This window comes from Carassius auratus, chromosome 15, assembly GCF_003368295.1.
Source record: "Carassius auratus strain Wakin chromosome 15, ASM336829v1, whole genome shotgun sequence".
NCBI classification, from domain to species: domain Eukaryota; kingdom Metazoa; phylum Chordata; class Actinopteri; order Cypriniformes; family Cyprinidae; genus Carassius; species Carassius auratus.
The window spans coordinates 20,955,291-20,973,145 of NC_039257.1; the positions used below are offsets into that span (position 1 = coordinate 20,955,291).

At 36.7% G+C, this 17,855-nt stretch overlaps 1 protein-coding gene across 2 annotated transcripts in view; it reads right to left on the minus strand.

The window, feature by feature from the left end:
* Positions 1-1,108: 1,108 nt before the first annotated feature.
* The window catches only part of LOC113115358 (endothelin-converting enzyme 2-like), a 58,852-nt gene continuing 42,105 nt past the window's right edge, over positions 1,109-17,855 (minus strand). For both annotated transcript variants that reach the window (XM_026282880.1, XM_026282881.1), the window contains 14 exons: positions 16,574-16,720; positions 16,390-16,452; positions 16,086-16,274; positions 12,841-12,983; positions 12,479-12,593; positions 11,501-11,611; positions 11,212-11,310; positions 10,990-11,067; positions 10,174-10,277; positions 9,985-10,095; positions 9,822-9,889; positions 5,914-6,104; positions 5,611-5,706; positions 1,109-3,940 (listed from right to left, as the gene is read on the minus strand). In XM_026282880.1, coding sequence (XP_026138665.1) covers positions 3,764-3,940; positions 5,611-5,706; positions 5,914-6,104; positions 9,822-9,889; positions 9,985-10,095; positions 10,174-10,277; positions 10,990-11,067; positions 11,212-11,310; positions 11,501-11,611; positions 12,479-12,593; positions 12,841-12,983; positions 16,086-16,274; positions 16,390-16,452; positions 16,574-16,720 — 1,692 coding nt within the window. In that variant the 3' untranslated portion in view covers positions 1,109-3,763. The remainder of the gene's footprint in view (positions 3,941-5,610; positions 5,707-5,913; positions 6,105-9,821; positions 9,890-9,984; positions 10,096-10,173; positions 10,278-10,989; positions 11,068-11,211; positions 11,311-11,500; positions 11,612-12,478; positions 12,594-12,840; positions 12,984-16,085; positions 16,275-16,389; positions 16,453-16,573; positions 16,721-17,855) is intronic.

Consider the following 17,855-nt stretch of genomic DNA (forward strand, 5'->3'; position numbering starts at 1 on the left):
CCATGTTCCCCTGAGCACTTCAGCATCACTGAAAGAGCTACTAAAAGAGTTCGAGTTGTGTTTGCATCTTTTAAAGATGTAATTTTGCCCGTGTGTTTCTGGGTGCAGTTGATATATGGCTCCTCGTGACGGCCACGTTCGCTGTGTCACGTAACTGGGGTTTCAGCACGCTGAGACTGCGTTTGTGGATGACTCATGTTCATTGAGGGGACATGACCATCTTGGAGTTAAGATCAAGACTTGATTACCTTAAAAGGTAGAGAGTCCCCTCTGCCACAACCCATTCTAGCTCCTCTTCTTGTAAGAGGGTTACTTCGGCTAGTGGCCAAGGCTAATCTGAGGGTTACCATGTGGGCTTCCTTGAGGGCACCTTTAACTGCCTGAAACCATTCTGGTGTTTTCTCCACCTTCACTGCCCTTGAAGGCGGAGCGGCCAAGAGGTATGCTGGGATTCCCCCAGTGGAGCATTCTGTTGCAATACAACCGTGTCGTCAGAGCACCTCCACATGGCGTGTTGGTCCCAAGCTTCCCTCCAAGGATTGTAAGTTCTCATCCACGCTTGTGGCCAAGGCTTACAAAAGAGTTGCGGGTCAGGCCGCTTCTGCCCTTCACGCCACCCCACAGGAGTCTCATTTATAAAACTCTCCATAGATTTAATCCTAGTTTTAATTCCTAAATTTTATGTAGGCACCAAAGCTAAATTTTGCGTACGCCCAAAAAGTTTTCAGATTTATAAAACCCTGCGCAAAAATCTCTTTATAAATCCCAGTCAGAGGAAGATTGTGTATACGTGCATTTCCACCTCAGCTCCTCCCTGAAATCACCATATATGGACTTCACAACAGCTTGTTTTACTTATCATCTGCATATAATTTACATGTGAATTCCCATGCACGTGGGGGCATGTTAGAATGAACTGTTTAAGGAGGGAGTAGTTAACTTAACCTTTATAAAGAATATCTTTGGACTTGAGAATTTGCAGACAATTCTGTGTCTAGCAGGTCCTCATTTTTGGCCCGGCCGGACCAGGTTCAAGGTTGGTTTTGTGGTTCAGGGTCACATATATTCCAGCCATAAAGAAAGTGAAAATAAACCAATTGAAACTGTCCTTTTTTATAATATATATCCTTTATTTCATGTTCATTGACAGTTCTCAAGGTGGAATGTTGCACTACACGGCGGGCAGAGCATTTCCCCCGTCAACTAATATTTCAGGGAATGTCGTCTCATTTAAAAAACAAAACAAAAAAAAAACAACAACAACACAAATGTAAGACAGTGTAACCTCTCAAACATCAATGCCAGCAGTACAAAAGAAATATGACAACAAACTAGAGTCGAGTAAATGGCGAATGTACACTCCATAAATTAAATAAGGCAACGTCTTCATAAAGATGGGGAGTTTCAGTATTTAACGGTGAGAAGGTGGACAGTATCACTCTGTGTACCGTCCCATAATTCTGAACAGGATGCATTGTGTGGCACATTTAAGGACATTCTAGATGTCAGAATATGATGGAAACCTCCATTCCACTCAAGCCAAAGCGCAAGTAATGGCTTACATCCAGCAAAAACATTTACATAATCAGTCAAAAACCTCTTTCGGGTCTCAAAAACGAATTCTGCTCGCAAATAAAGCAGGTATACAACACACTTAAATGGTATTTAAAGGCTTTGAAATATGTTGAAGTCTATATATGTACGCTGTATTCTGTAAGTCTACGGTTAATTATTAAGGCCAAAACCAAATGCCTCTCCATGGCAAAACTTCAGACTGGCATTTGCCCCACGGTCCTCATGGAGCCCATCAACCGTAACGCCACCGGAAAATATTCATGACATTTGATAAATATACAGAGAGGAAGCCAGGCGTTCAGTCAGATGTACATCATTCAAGCAAACAAATCATTAAACAAACTCGACACAGAGTAAAGCTTGTATTGATGGACAACATGAAGAAAGACTAAGTAATAATTCACCCAAAAATGAAAATTCGGCCATCATTTACTTGATGTCAGTCCAAACCTACGGAAGATTATTACTGCCCAAAACAGGCATAAGATATTTCAGGAAATGTTAATTCTGTTCTTTTCCATTCAACTACAGCATACAGTGAAGCACATAAAATGTTCATTTTTGGGATAACTATTCCTTTACCAAATGCGCACGTCACAACATATACAGTGATTGTTAACAGCTAGAATCTGTGAATATTTGGGATGAAACATTGAGCAGTTAACCTCAATCTTAGCTAATTAGCACGCTCAGCCTCTAGCTATGCAGAAAATCGAGTTGAAATGTGAATGTTTATACGCCAGCTGTGGGAATACGATGCCAAACACGTACAGCTTGAGCTTTTACAATGGTGCAATTCAACTCTGGATTTCAAATAAACAAAAAGTCAGCAGCATTCAAAATACATCAAACGACAAAAGCGGCCTGTGTGGGGAAGCAGAAGAAAAACTGGTCTATCACACACTCCAACAGCACAAACATTCAGATAAATGTACAAGGTCAATTTACAGCAACTGAAAAAGCTGGAGATGGAATCGCATACGCATGCAATCCAACCTGAAACGAGCGATTTCCAGAAATACAATGACGTCTGATGCAACCCCCTGAAACACACTGGGCATGCTGGGAAGTTTAGCAGACAATAACAAAATGCTTTTGGCTGAATCTCAAAAAAATGCCAAGAATCTGTCATATTTCAGTCCAATACAAAATCAAGCCACATATAGATTTCGACCTCTGATTAATGTAGATTTGAATAAATAATGTATATACATTAATTGATTACTGTAATGCATTATTTATACATTATAATGTTTTATTAAATCTAATGGATTTGGGGGAAGAAACGTGTTAAATTGACATTAAATAAAAAAATAGAAAAATCCTAGTAGTTCCAAAAAAAAATAAAAAAATTAAGCAAATAATAATAATAATCATCTTTAAATTTTGGAGTGAAATATGGTGAGATTCATCCATTCAGTGGTTTTAACAACGTAGCATGACAACAGCATGACAAGTCACCGTCTGTAGGCAAACAGTGGGATTACACTGGAATGGAGTCAATGAAGGCAAAGCAGTGCCAACGTTCACTTACACAAGGAATAAACCTAAAATTGTTCTTTGGCAAAAAGCAGTTTAAAATGAACATTTCATTTCAACTTTGTCAAGATCAATACATGACACACAGGATCGGATGAACAAACAGTGGCTCTCCCTATCATTTGATAACGTTGCCTTGAAATCACAACTGAGAAACATCCTTGAAAGCTCTTCCTTCCTGTTGGGGGTCACAGATGCACTTCAGCACTTCCTGTGAGGTCGCTGCGAGAACATAAAACTTCCTGTGAAGTCATCAAGGATGGAACCAAACGTTTTTCTGTGAGGCGTTCCCAGCGGCATTGCAGAGTTGCATCTTCCAGATCAGAAGACGAGGAATCTGGCTTGTTGTGAATCAAGGGAAGAAGTGCACAAACACACATGTAAGCGTGGGTCGGGGCATCTCAGGGCCCCCCAAGTCTAGCGAAACAAATAAATAAAGCGAGTCTGATATGGCGGAGAATTTGATATGGGTTGAACATCAACGTTGGCAGGCACTCGCCTCATCCTCCTGCTTCCAGCCCAACTCCTCAAATAACTCGGAGCACATAAATAAAAAAAACAGCACTTGACAAAGAGCCAGAGCTGTCTGTGGAGCGCTTTTTGGCCGGGCTGGTCTGTGCAAGCGCGCTGGTGTCTGGCGGGCGACGGTTCACCACACCTCGCAGCTGTGGCCTGAGTTCATGGGCGAGCCCAGCGGACACTGGAAGTGCTCTGCGAAGTCAGGCGAGTTGGACAGAGTGCCGATTACACGGTATTTGGGAGGGCTGTGAGGGTCTGTCATCAGGCCCTCGTGAGCACTTTCTGGAGTTCGGACTGAACACCAAACCTGTGGAGGAGAGCCAGAGGAACGTGCATCTGAGACCATGTGTTTACAGTCAGAGCTCTGAATTGTGTGTGTATTTTTTTATTGCTGCTGTATGGTAAAGTAGGTTATGCTAATATAGCTAAAGTATAATAATACTTTATAGCAATCTGTTAAAATATTGGTGACACATTAAAATAAGGTTGTATATGACTTACATCATATGTTAATTAATATTAATTGTTATCAGTTTAATAATATCAATCAAATGATATAAGTATGCATGCATCGCAAATCTAGAAATTATTCTGCATAAATTCTGTGATCTTCCGAATACATCGCGTTTCTTTATCAAGTCAATTCTGAGCGTAGTTTTTTACCATAGTTTTTTTTTTGCCACTCTACGTTTTAGGAACAACCGTAGTCTGCTGTTTCCAAATCTTTACACAAATTGAATCTAAAATAATTATTCATAAAATTTTGAAAAGGCTGAAGTGAATTACAAGGTTGTTCACAGTGGGCTGTTTACGTTAATCTCACGTCATAAAAGCATTCTGAGCCGAGGTGATATTACAGGCGAGTGTGTGGATAAAAACCAGATTAGACCGCCATCTGCTGTTCAAATCTAAGCTCAGAATCGATTTCAGACAGAATCGCGAGGCATTCTGAAGATTTAAGAATCAATCCACGAATTGATTCTGCATCGATTTATCGTCACAGTCTATTAATATTTGGTTACAGAAATATCATACATTTATATTTAATAATAATTAATAATTATTATATACATAATTTTTTAAATATATTTTAACATTAAACATTTATTTTCGCAATAAAGTTTAACCTAAATAATTATTTATTATTAAGTTAAAATCAACATTAATTTCTACATATCTTAATATATTATCATTGTAAGTTTTATAACATTAATATGTTAACATGACAATTGTTTATAAATTATACACGTATCTTCTAATGTATTCTATAATTACTGTGTTAAAATGTACCAACATTTTTAATGATTTAGAAAGTCACTTATTCTCAGTTTATTTAATAAATAATCCAGTCAAACATCAATATTGTGATATTATTGTAAGCTGTTTTATATAGAATGTTTTTCAAATGTAATTTATTCATGTGAGAGAATAAGTCTTCAGGCTTCAGTGTCACGCGATCCTTTAAAAAACAATTTAAAAAATGTTTCACAATGTTGCTGTTTTTAATGTGTTTTTTTACTAAATAAATGGAGCTTTGGTGCACAAAAATCTGATTTTTTTTTTTTTTTTTTGAAAAGTAGTATAAGCATATATACATTTATTTTAATACTGATACTTTCTTAATTTAAATATATTAACATGAACAACAATTAAAAACAAAATGTTCTTAGTATATAATACCTAAAGCATGTTCATTTATGTTAATGTACACAACCTTGTTGTAGTAAGTTTTTATATATATATATATATATATATATATATATATATATATATATATATATATATAAAAATATATATATATAACATTTACGTATTTAAAAAATGCATTCCATATTTTCTCTGACATGTCAACTAAGGTTAGTATTTGGTCTCAGCGTTTTTTTTTTTTTTTTTTTTCAGTTAAACAGTGGGTGTATCACATCATATTTGTTACTATTATAGCAAACTAATTTCTTTTTTATGTGTTTCTTTTCATACCTGTGCAAAACCTACGAAGAAGAGCTGGTCGTTTGTCAGATTGACCGCTGGGAGTCTCTTCTCTTCGCCGTTCTTCTTCACCCATGAGCGATATGCCTGCAAACAAACAGATCTCCAAATCAGTCTATATTATCTTCACTAAACTAAACTGCAACACTTGCTTTAGCTTGAAAATAAATACATTTATGCTGATATATATATGTGTGACCACTAGGGGAAACATGTGAACCACAGAATATTCTCAGATGTAGCCTGCACTTCTTGTTGTTTTCTAAACAAAGAAAAACATAAAGCATAACCTACATGATAGGCAGCTTTCAGGCCGCCGTTGTCAGCGATGTTTTCTCCCAGCGTCTGTTTGCCGTTGATGTGTTCTCCGTTGATGGTGTACTGAGTGTACTGATCGATCATGCACTCGGTGCGGTTCTTAAACTCGTCCACCGAGGAGTTCTGCCACCACGGCCGAAGGTTTCCATCTTTGTCATACTCTCTTCCTGTTGAACAGAATTAAAGCATAATATGATGAAATATTGAATTGTCCTCAGTCTACCAACTTTCATAACTCAAACAGACCTTCAACAAAAATGGCTCTGCAAAAAGGCATGCATTTGTTCAGTTTAACCTGATGCAAGATAATGCAAAGGTTTTGCAAAGTAGCTGTGAAACCTTTTGTGAATGTGAAAGTGTTACTTAATTATAATTAGCGTATTTTAAATATAAACATTAAAGATACTGAAGAAATCTGAGGGCACTTAAGTGAACTTAAAGATACATTTTCATTGCTTCTAAAAACTAACACCATTTCTTTTAATCAGAATGTTTATTTTACAGAATATTGTCTTTTTGTGCTTTAAAGTACACTCATTTTGTTGTTTTACTGAAGTGTGTTATTCAATTTTACATTTAAAATGAATATATTTTAAATGCACTAAATTGCAATGTCATCATCACAAATGTGTTACTGCAAATATGTTTAAAATAGTGTTCTCAAATGATTAATCGCGATTAATTGCATCCAAAATAAAAGTTTTTGTTTACATAATATATGTGTGTGTACTGTGTATATTTATTATGTATATATAAATACACACACACACACACACACACACATGCATGTATATATTTCAGAAATATTTTATGTTTACATATTAAATATATTTATTTATAATATAAATTATATGAAAATAAATATAGACATGTAAATATACATGTAAATAATTTCAAAATATACTGTGTGTGTATTTGTATATACATACAGGCCCATCGCAACAAGGCAGGCAAACCAAGCAATTGCTTGGGGCCCCGAGCTGACCTGGGGCCCCAAGACAACGACTGGTTAAGAATAAAAAGCAACGACACTGTGTGAGCGCCCCTTTGATCGTCGATGCAGTAACGTGTAATGACACTGTTATCGGGATCCCCCTCAAGGGGGCCCCTCTCAGTTGTCGCTGACAGCAGCAGGCCAACCAAGTCAAGTGATCTCTGCTTTTTTTTTTTCGAACGGAAGGAATATGGTTACTGTAATATGTTTTTCTTTTTTTTTTTACGGGATAAGGAAAATGCAGATCAGAAATCGCAGACTGCAAGGAGTCAGCAGTGTTTTGATTTGAGGGCTCAGGCAAACATAAAGAGAACGTCGTGGCGTGTTTCGATTGCAAGAATCGCGGAATCCAGTCATAAAAACGGAATTTACAGTTTAACGCAGAATGACACGTAATTTGCCAAATTTTGAATGAATGAATTAAAAATAGGTCATTGCGCTTACATCAAACCACGATCCATGAAGACGCACTGAAGCGCGCCTGACGCTCTGGTGATTTCAGTCTCGCGTCTGATGTCTCACTAAATAAGAATGTGAACGCATGACCAACATCTACAGAACTGCTCTTAACAAAAACTTTAGTTTGCTTAATTTTCAATAATTAAAAGATAAATTAATGTTTGGTGTTTAATGTGCATCTCAGAAAATGCTTTATTTAAAAACCCACCTGAATGGCACTTAAATGCACTTAATTCATCTGTCAACTTTATTGTCATTGTTCAAAGTACAAGTAGTACAGACAGAGAAACAATTATTAATAATTAAATGTTTTTTTTGTTTTTTTTTATGTATGCATTGCATTCTATGCATTTAAAAAAAAAAAAAAAAAAATCTAAAAAAGGAAACTTAGTTGTTCATTTAACGCACCCCTGAGCTGGTAGTGACCTCTTTCAATATGCTAACAGTGAAATGGTAAAACGTACTTCACAGGTAATTTCAGATTTTTGTTTCAATTATTTCCCAGCTACACCATCAACTTCATCCTCAACATCAACAGATGCATCACTTCTCAGTGCTGATTTTTCCTCTATAAAGCACAAAGTACCAAAAGCTCTATAATTATAGCTGATATCCTGCACAGCCCCGAGTTTAAACTAAGTGTGTGCTGTAATATTATTAGAAGAAAAAAAACAGTGCAAATCACTATTGAATTCCCACCAAACTATTTTTTCAAGCAGTATTTGCACTGTAAACTTTTTTTAATTTATATAAAGTGTGGGTGAACTTAAACTGTATGGCTTTGCTGTGGTTCCTGTAGGTTTTGCGTGTGTGTGTGGGGGGGGGGGGTTGTCGGGGGGCCTCTATGTCCATTTTGCTTGGGGCCCCCAAATTCCTTCAAACGGCCCTGTATACATAATATATATACACAGAACTCACACATACAATATACTTTGCAAACAAAAACTTTTCTTTTGGCTGCGATTAATTTCCAATAATCATATGACAGCACTAGCTTAAATATAAAAAAAATACAAGTTTCAGTGGAAATTATATTAAAGTATATTTTAGTTTACCATGAAAGCTTCTTCTACTTTAGTTCAAAGATAACAGATTTATTAAATTACACATGAAGATGAAGTACTTCACATAAACAAAAGAGAATTATGTTGTTATTTACTCACCCTCATCTAGTTCCAAAAAAGTTATTTTAAAGGGATAGTTCACCCAAAGAGGAAAATTTGATGTTTCCCAGGGAATCCAAGATAAAGGTGACTTTGTTTCTTCAGTAGAACACAAAAATAGATTTTTAACACAGACCGTTGCAGTCTGTCAGTCTTATAATGAAAGTAAATGAGAATCACATCTTTAAGAGCAAAAAAAAAACATACACAAACAAAACCAAATTGAACCTTGCGGCTCGTGACGATACATTGATGTGTAAAGACACAAAACGATCAGTCTGTGCAAGGAACGGAACAGTATTTATTTCGTTTTTTACCGCAGTGTTCGAACTGTCCTGAGCACGTTCTCAACAGCAGGTGGGTGGCACGTCTTCTTCTTCTTCTTGCTTTACAGCGGATCAAAGACTTATAAGTGCATTACCGCCACCTATCTCTCAAGTGGACCATCGACACTCTATCTAAAATCTCAATTAGGAGGATCAATGGTCCATTTGAGAGATACGAGATTGTTTTGTGTCTTTACACATCAGTGTATCGTCACAAGCCAGAGGGTTTAATTTGATTTTATTTGTGTATATTTTTTTGACTCTCAAAGCCGTGATACTCATTCACTTCCATTATATGACTGCTAGATTGCAATGGTTTGAGTTCAAAATCTTTGTTTGTGTTCCACTGAAGAAACAAAGTCACCTGCAGTACATCTTGGATGCCCTGGGTGTAAGCAGATAAACATCAAATCTTCATTTTTGGGTGAATTATCCCTTTAAAGAATGTTGTTAAACAAACAGTTACTGGTAGACATTAGCATTTTTTCCCCTTACCATGGAAGTTAATGGCTACCAAAAACTTGGAAACCAACATTCTTCTAAATATCTTATTTTGTGTTGAAAAGAAAGAAACTCATACAGGTTTTGAACAACTTGAGGTGGAATAAATGACAGAATTTACATTTTTGGGTGAACTATGCCTTTAAGGGTGTCAAGAAAGTACTCTAAAGTTGAGCTGCAGTAATCACACTTAACATACATTTATATAAAAAAATAATTGAAATGAATTGCCATTAATATGCAGTTAAGGGTCAGAAAACATTACATTCGGTCTCTACGTTTTACAGAATGTAATTTCCAAATGTATTACATTAGTGCAGTGTATTATTAAAGGTGGAAAGTTTAATTCTAATGATCAGAAAGAGGGTGAAAAATATAAATCTTTAATAACAATATAACTGGGCATCAGTGGAAGGCAAACATGTATGAAGGTGTACTAACCTTGGTCATCAAAGGCGTGAGTTAACTCGTGTCCCATCACCACTCCAATGCCACCAAAGTTTAAAGCTCTGTGAGACACACAAATCATCAGAGTTTTAACAACCTCAGGAAGAAAAGCAGGTCTGTTAGTGACATGCTAACTGCTGCAGGCATGTCTGCTCACTTGGGGTGATGCTGGGCGTAGAAGGGGGCCTGTAAGATGCCGGCGGGGAAGACGATCCCGTTTTTGGTGGGCATGTAGTATGCGTTCACCGTGGGTGGAGTCATGCTCCATCTACAGCAGACAGAAATCAGCCGTCAGCTAACAGTACATCTAACATAATTCGCTCTTAACACACACTCTTACACTCACTGGTCTCTGTTGGGCGGCTTGCGCAGCTGGTCTGCCATCACTCGTGCTGAGAAGTTATAGAAGTTGATCATATTCTGGAAGAAGTTGTCTTCTGTAACCTCATACTACAAGAAAATCACATCATGTGGATATTTGTAAAATGAATTAAAATTGGCAAAAAATATTTACTTAATCAGTTATAATAATATAATGTAATGTAATATAATATAATATAATATAATAACTTGGTATATTTTTTAATTCATTTATATATATTTTTTTTATTTGTGTTTGTCTGTTTGAGTCTTCTCACACAGGCTGAATTTATTTAATACAGAAAAAGTGTAACATATAACAAAAAAAATAGTTGTTGTGATCAAAGCTGAATTTCCTGCATCATTACTCCAGTCTTTAGTGTCACATTATTCTTCAGAAATCATTTGCTCCTCAAGAAATATTTCTGATTATCAACATATTTGTGGAAACTATGTGATACTGAAACCTTTTTTCAAGATACTACAAAAAAAAAAAAAAAAAAAAAAAATTATTTGAAAGATATTTTTGTAAAAAATTGTAAAAAAAAAAAAAAAAAAAACATTGTAAAAGTCATGACTGTTTAGTTTTTATCAATATATTATTTTAGTATATTTTTTTTTTCAGGAAGGGAAAATATATTGGCTCCAAACCTTTGAATGGTACTGTGAAATTAATTGAACTGTTAAATTAATTTAATTCTTATTATTTTAAATATTTCAACAATTTCAGCTTCATTCAATCATGCTTCAAATCATTTAAAACTGGAAAAACGTTTAGTGATGCTAAAAATGGCTGACTCACCCCGTCATACACATCATCAAGTTCTTTGGAGTCCAGAATAAAGTCTGGAAATCCGATCATGTCGTAGATGGCATCCGCCTAGAGCCAGAAAATAGACTTTATCCTGATTTTTTGGCAAGCAATGCAAAGTGTTTACAGTTAAGCTGTTTTTGCAGTCTTGAATCCCACACACATCTGCAGGTTTGGGTGATCCAGTCATGCTGCTGTCTCTGTAATTCTCACCTTGTCCTTGGCAGCTTGTCGGGTCTGTTCATCCATCCATTTCAAATCATCCAGCGCTTCTTTGAAAGCTGTGCGGATTTCATTGATCATCCCCTCTGCCTGCGTCATGACAGAACGATGGAGTTAAGAGCTGTGTCATTTACTCAGCTGCCACATGAGGGCAAACACACTCCACCAGTGAGAGTTTGGATTCAACAGGACAGAAACTTGCTGTTCAACATTCAGAACTGCGTTTTCAAATACATATACATACACATCTAAACATGACATATGGTTTTACGTGACTCACTATTTCTTTGCTCTGCTTGTCGAAAGTGGCTTTGACGAAAAGCGCACCCAGTGCAAAACCGAGAGTGTCATCTGTGTTCCCAATGCAGGTCTGCCAGCGTGGAGTGCAGGACTGAATATGAAACAGACATGCAGATCAACTTAACTGACTATCCTGAAACAAGCAATCATAAAAACACTAAATGGGCACCAGATTTTTACTTGTGGTTGAGTCAATCTTCCTACTAAACAACAAATCACAATAAAACAGATCACTGTTAAAAAAGAAAAAAAAGAAAGAAAAAAAAGCACATCATTCTAAAATTATTATTTCTTTTTATTCTGTCACAATGGGCTCAACCCTCATGTCACTTAGGAAAAAGTGTGCCTAATTGTATTTACTTTGTACTTGTAGCGTACTTCAAATCTTGAAAAGTGTATAATTTTTTGTATTTTTTATTCTGTACTTATTTAATATAATATCAATCAAATAAAAGGCCACGTACAGTAAATCCATTTCAGAAGACACACGTTAAACGGCTCTAAATCATTGCTTAATATTTAGTTTAACTAACTGTATAATATAAATTTAAACTAGTGAATTTTGATTTATTGTAATTAACATGCATTAAAACATTATAAACAGTTCATCAAGTGTGCTCTAGTCTAATCTGTAAGTGAATATAAACATAAATATATAAAATAACTCTAGTGCTATATTTCAAGTCTTTTGAACCCATATGATTGCTTAGCATCAGAAACACACTGAAGGTTTGACTCATTAAGGTTTAATATGTATTAACGCAAATGAGAATTCGAGAGGTGTGAAAAAGATTTTCAGTGAATAATTACAAAAAAATCATTTCAAAAGACGTTTTTTCTTTTTTTTTGCAAAGCTTGGCAATCCTAGTGCCCATTAATTTCTATTACATGTGAAACGACAACAGACTTATCACTTTGGCATGAACCACACACTCCAGCGACACACACACACACACACCTTCTTGGTGCCGTAGAGGCTCTCCAGCAGCTTGTCCTGAGCGTTCTCAAAGCGCTGGTCCAGACTGGACGCTCCTTTCTGCACCAGATTCCACATCATGTAATTATTCAAAAGACTGGGGAAGAAAGAGAGAGAATGCATCCACATATCGAAAAACGGGACCATTTCTACATGTGCATTCATTTATTCATACAGGTAAAGAGAGAGATGGTGTGAAAGAAGCAGCAGAAATAAATCTATTCATATTCTCAGACAGGAAGAGAGAGACAGAGACAGTGAGAGAGAGAGAGCGAGAGAGGCTGTTATTAGCCCTGAATGATCTGATACACACTGATTCGCTGTAACCCCTGAGACAGCCGTACCTGCGGTCGGTCTTGTTGATGAGATCCGACACCTGTTGCAGGTATTCTTTAGCATAGACCACCACAGGCTCGGTGTCGTTCAGCTCCAGCGGTGACAGGACGAAGTTCAGATAATCCAGCCATTCAACAGCTGGAGCCAGCACCTAGGAACGAAACAAACGCCAGAATATCAGCTGCATGTTTCCATCTGAATGCACTAATAAGCTGCCAAATGCACCTTTTTCACATTCAGCATAGTTGGGTTAACTTCGAGAGCACTGAATGGGGGAGTACCATGTTAAATTTGCCATCCCTCCCATAGATGCTACATGAGAAACACCCTCACATTAGCATTAACTAGTATGTTTTAGTGTAATTTGATGCAAAGGTGATATAATACAAAGAATAGTGTTATAAATGTACATACATTATATATGCATATATAACACCTTCAAGGATTTTCGATGCAGTCTTGTGAGAAGGGTCCATTGGGTTAGGAATGATTTTGGGCCACCCTTGACCATCCTGCTGGTGTGGACGCAGCATAAATGTTCAGTTAAGACAAAATGGGCCAAAATCATGGAATAAACTTTATTTGTTGCAATAATATTCTCATTCTCAAATTGTGACTTAATTTCCCATAATTGTCACTTTATTTCTCACAACTGTCTTTTTATCTCACAATAGTGGGGTTTCCATCCAAAGTTGTAAATTTAATTTATGCGCAAAATTGGATTATCGCATAAAACATTTGCTAATAAGCTCTCCACTTCCTGCTAAACTGGTGCTAAACACCACTTAGAAAAGTAGGAGAAGCCACTGAACGTTATCATTTTCATATATAATAAACAATCTATGTCTCAGAGCGAGCAGACGAAACATAAAAAAAGCAGTCATTGATTTCAGATGTGGATGCCTGCTGTTTGGGAACGCAGTCATGGAAGACGTTCTGGAAGGCAATTAGACAAACTTTGAAGACAGACAGACTTTGCTCAGACATTTCAGATGCTCTGAGAGTTTGTCAGGTGTTCCCATCCCATAGCGCAGTCACATGACTCTTTTGATGCACATGGAGGAATTTATTTGGCAAATGCGTTTCTATCTCCCATTATTCACATTGACCCCTAAGTCTAAAAACACTTCAAGCTAGTGTAAAAACTATTTCATAAATTAAGGGATTTTTAATAGAAATTTGGCATTTCCATCACTCGTTTCTGACGCAATTCTTCAAAATGCACGTGACATTAAATCTCGTAAGTGTTGTGTGTTGTTTTAAATATTTTTTTCTTTTCCTTCATGTTTTTAAGTTGAAAGATTTAAACAGTAATTTCTTGTTAAACATAAAGTGGAGTCTGAAAACAACTTTTTTTAATGTTCCAATTGTAACTATATTTCTAGTAATTGTAACTTTATATGATCATTTTCACAAGCTGACCTTGTTTTTGTAAATGTGGCTTTATAACTCTCACTGTGAGATTATATCTTACAGTGTTACTTTAAATCTAACAATAACACATTTTTATTTCACAGTCCTGACTCGCAGAGTGAGTTTATAAATTGTGTCACACTTTGTGACTAGCAATTTGCCGTAATCGTCTCTTAATATCTTTCAATTGCAACTTTATATCTAACAAGGAGACTTTATATCAACCATGATTATTTCACTCTCCAGTTATAACTTCAGGAATGGGGGTGAGAGCTCTGCTTGTTTCGATACTTTCCCTTAAATGATTTCTCTTTCAGCCATGAAAAGGACTCAGAATGCGTGTTTAGATTCGCTCTCGCACAAATCGCTCAAATAATCAGCAGCCAAGAGCCAATAACCCACATGTTTGCATTCCTGAATCCTGGATGCAACTCTAGCCGCTCTGCCCTTGGGTGTAATACAGCACAGACCTCATCTCCACTGTGGTTTATAGTAGATGAAAACAGATTAGCTGACTTAAATGGACTGTTTTCTCTCTCTTATGGTCATGAGAAGCTATGTTGTTTTTTAATAAACTCCAAAACCAAGTGAACTCTTGGGGATGCTCTGCATAAACATGTGCGAAATAAGAATTGACTGCTGCAAGTCTTGGATAATCATTCACACAAACACCTTTAAAGCTAAATTGTGTATTATTTTTTTATTTTTTTAAATAAGGGCTGTCAATCTCAAGATTTGAGATTAATATTTAATATGTTTCAAGTGGCTAAATTAACATATGTATTCAATTTCTCTTTTTTTATTTTTATTTTTTTATTTCCTTCTGTATGTTTAACACAAACTAATACGGACTGATCGAAGAACACACGCCTGTAGTTCCTAGAAAAGCATCCATTTACCATTTAATGCTGGAAACAATGCATTTTCACATAAATCTTTGTGTAAAGGGATCTTTACACATATGAGATTAAGTCCATAAAGTGTTGGGAAAGGTGTTTATTATTGAATTCATTTGTGTTCCAGCACATTCTGCTCAAATAAAATCTGTTGTTTTTTTTGTTACGAGCAAGAAAAGTAAAGAGCGCTGCTATAAATTCACAAATGGTGACATGGGCATGTTATTTTGTCTTCCTTTCTCAAGTGAGAAGTGAGCATGTAAGAATCCTCCTGGGTGTCACCACACATCTGAGCTGCACGCTGCCAGAGACGTCTGCTCATCACACACACGGATCCGAACAGTGACAGGAATGTTTCATGTGTCAGCTTCAGCAATGAAGAACTGCTGGGAATTTTGTAGCAACTCTGTTAAATAGGTTTTCTTAACAATTTATCAAGAAATTGAATCATACTATAAATAATATACTATGAATAAAGAAAACATAAAAACACCACAGTTGTATTTTTATGTTTAGTTGTGTAAACCAATTAGACAAAACTGGACTTATTCAGAAGATGCATATAGATTGGCCTTGTTCCCTTGATGCAGACAGCAGACATCCTCGAATCAGCGGGCGATCACAGCCACCCCCCACCCCCCACCCCCCACCCACGCCTCATCACTTCACTGTACAGTTGCTCAGCAACTGTTGCCATGGAAATCACAGGAGCCTTCACAAAACAAAAGTTTCCTGAACGCAGGTGCTCGAAGAAAAAAAATCTTAATAATTAAATAATGGAAAAAGCCAGAAGACACACACAAATAATGCATATTCATATGCAGAGGAGGATGAAGGAAAAAAGAGAATCAGTCGTGTTCTGTTGAGCTGATGGATGGATGGATGGATGGATAGACCCAGTGACCCCCTCATAACGTCGCACACACACACACACACACACACACCTGAAGATCAGCTATGGTTATCTTGTGGTAGATCTTCTCCTCGTCCCGCCGCTCGTCCTGAGGCACTGTGATGTTAGCCAGCGTCGTCTCGAAGTCCAAAATCTGCTGCATCTGAACTCGGGTGGAATTCTTGTCTCCTCCCAACAACAATCCCAACTCGACCATGTAATCCAGGTAAGCCTTCAACACCTAAACACACACACACACACACACACCAGCATTAGACATGCACTGTAAGCTGGGAAAGACTCAAAAGACTCTTGACATTCCAGTGTAAACTGAGACGTTAAGTTCTGCTTCGTACCTTCTCATTGGTCTTATTGAGGTAATAATCTCGGGATGGGAGGAAGAGTCCTGATTGGTCAACCTGAGGAAACAGGAAGTTTACACAGGTGAGCAAACACCAGAGACGTGATAAATATGACAAATACAGTCAAACAAATCCTTTCAGCAGAGTTTATTAAACTTCATAGAGAGAGTAAATGTACCTGAATGACATTACTGTTGGAGTTTTTTTGATCAACGCTGACACCGACAGTGAAGAAGGGCTGAGCTCTGTAGGGTCCAGAAACTATCTTTAAAACATCCAGAAAGTTGTCTTTGTCCCAGGACTCTGTGATGTTCCAGCCCCCTATCTACACACACACACACACACACACAAAGAAAAACATCATACCCTATTCACATTATTTATATATGTTCCTTGAGATATTGTGCATGATTCTGCATCATTGCATTGGGATAAATGTGTCCACCAAATGTGTAAATGTCAAACCAAGGCTTGGAGCAAAAATGTCCAAGGGACTTAAAATGTGGGGCCTATAAATACCCACATAAAGTGAATCATCTTTTTTGTCTATAGATATATTATCTAATATACAGTACTTCATTTATGTTTCATATTGTGAATGTGCAGGATATGAAGAAAGCTTAACATGATTTCAAAATTTGAAGCAGTGATTTCATTCAAAATTGCAGATATATAGTGTATATAAAGTAAAATAAAAAACCTCTCCATGATTAATGGCTAATTTACATTCATTCTAATATAGAAAGCCAAAGTTCCAACTCACATTGGTTTTCTTGCTGAAATATGTCAAATTAAATAAAGTAACATGAGCTGCGGTATGAATGCCATTTCATTCTAATTTTCAAACGACTAGACCAAAAGTATTTAGTTAAGCAAGTGTGAAAAAAGGCAAAAACCTGAGGAACATGAGTCCAGGCCAACACCTCATTAAAGCCAATTAAATCTGTCTCACCTCTGAGAATAAAGCTATTCTTGGCTCTCTGCAACACTATTCCCTCTATCCCTGATGACACGAGATGACAGAAAGAGTGATAGAATGAGAGGAAGACAGAAGGGCAGCTGTAGATTTTTGTCCTCCATCTTCCCCACCATACCTCTTTCAAACCTTGCAGGAGGCAGCTGTGTGTGGGGAGGCTGTAAATTAGCAAGATGAAGTGCTGTTTGACATCACTGCTTTGTGTCTTTAACATGGATTAATCTTTCAGGTCTGTACCGAGGGTTCGTTTCAAAGCTTTCTTCTTCAAAATGGCTGATTCAGAGAGATAGAAGAGCATGAATACGTCTCTCGCTGAAGGATGTCTACATCATTTCAAGGCTCGCTGATTTTAAACCGAGAGGAATTGATAGTATCGGTGCTCAGTTTAAATAAAGGAGTCTATTTTCAGGAGATGCACAGAAAAGCAATCAAAAAAACTTAATCAAGCATCAAATTAAATCAAAGGTCATGCAACAAAATTGCT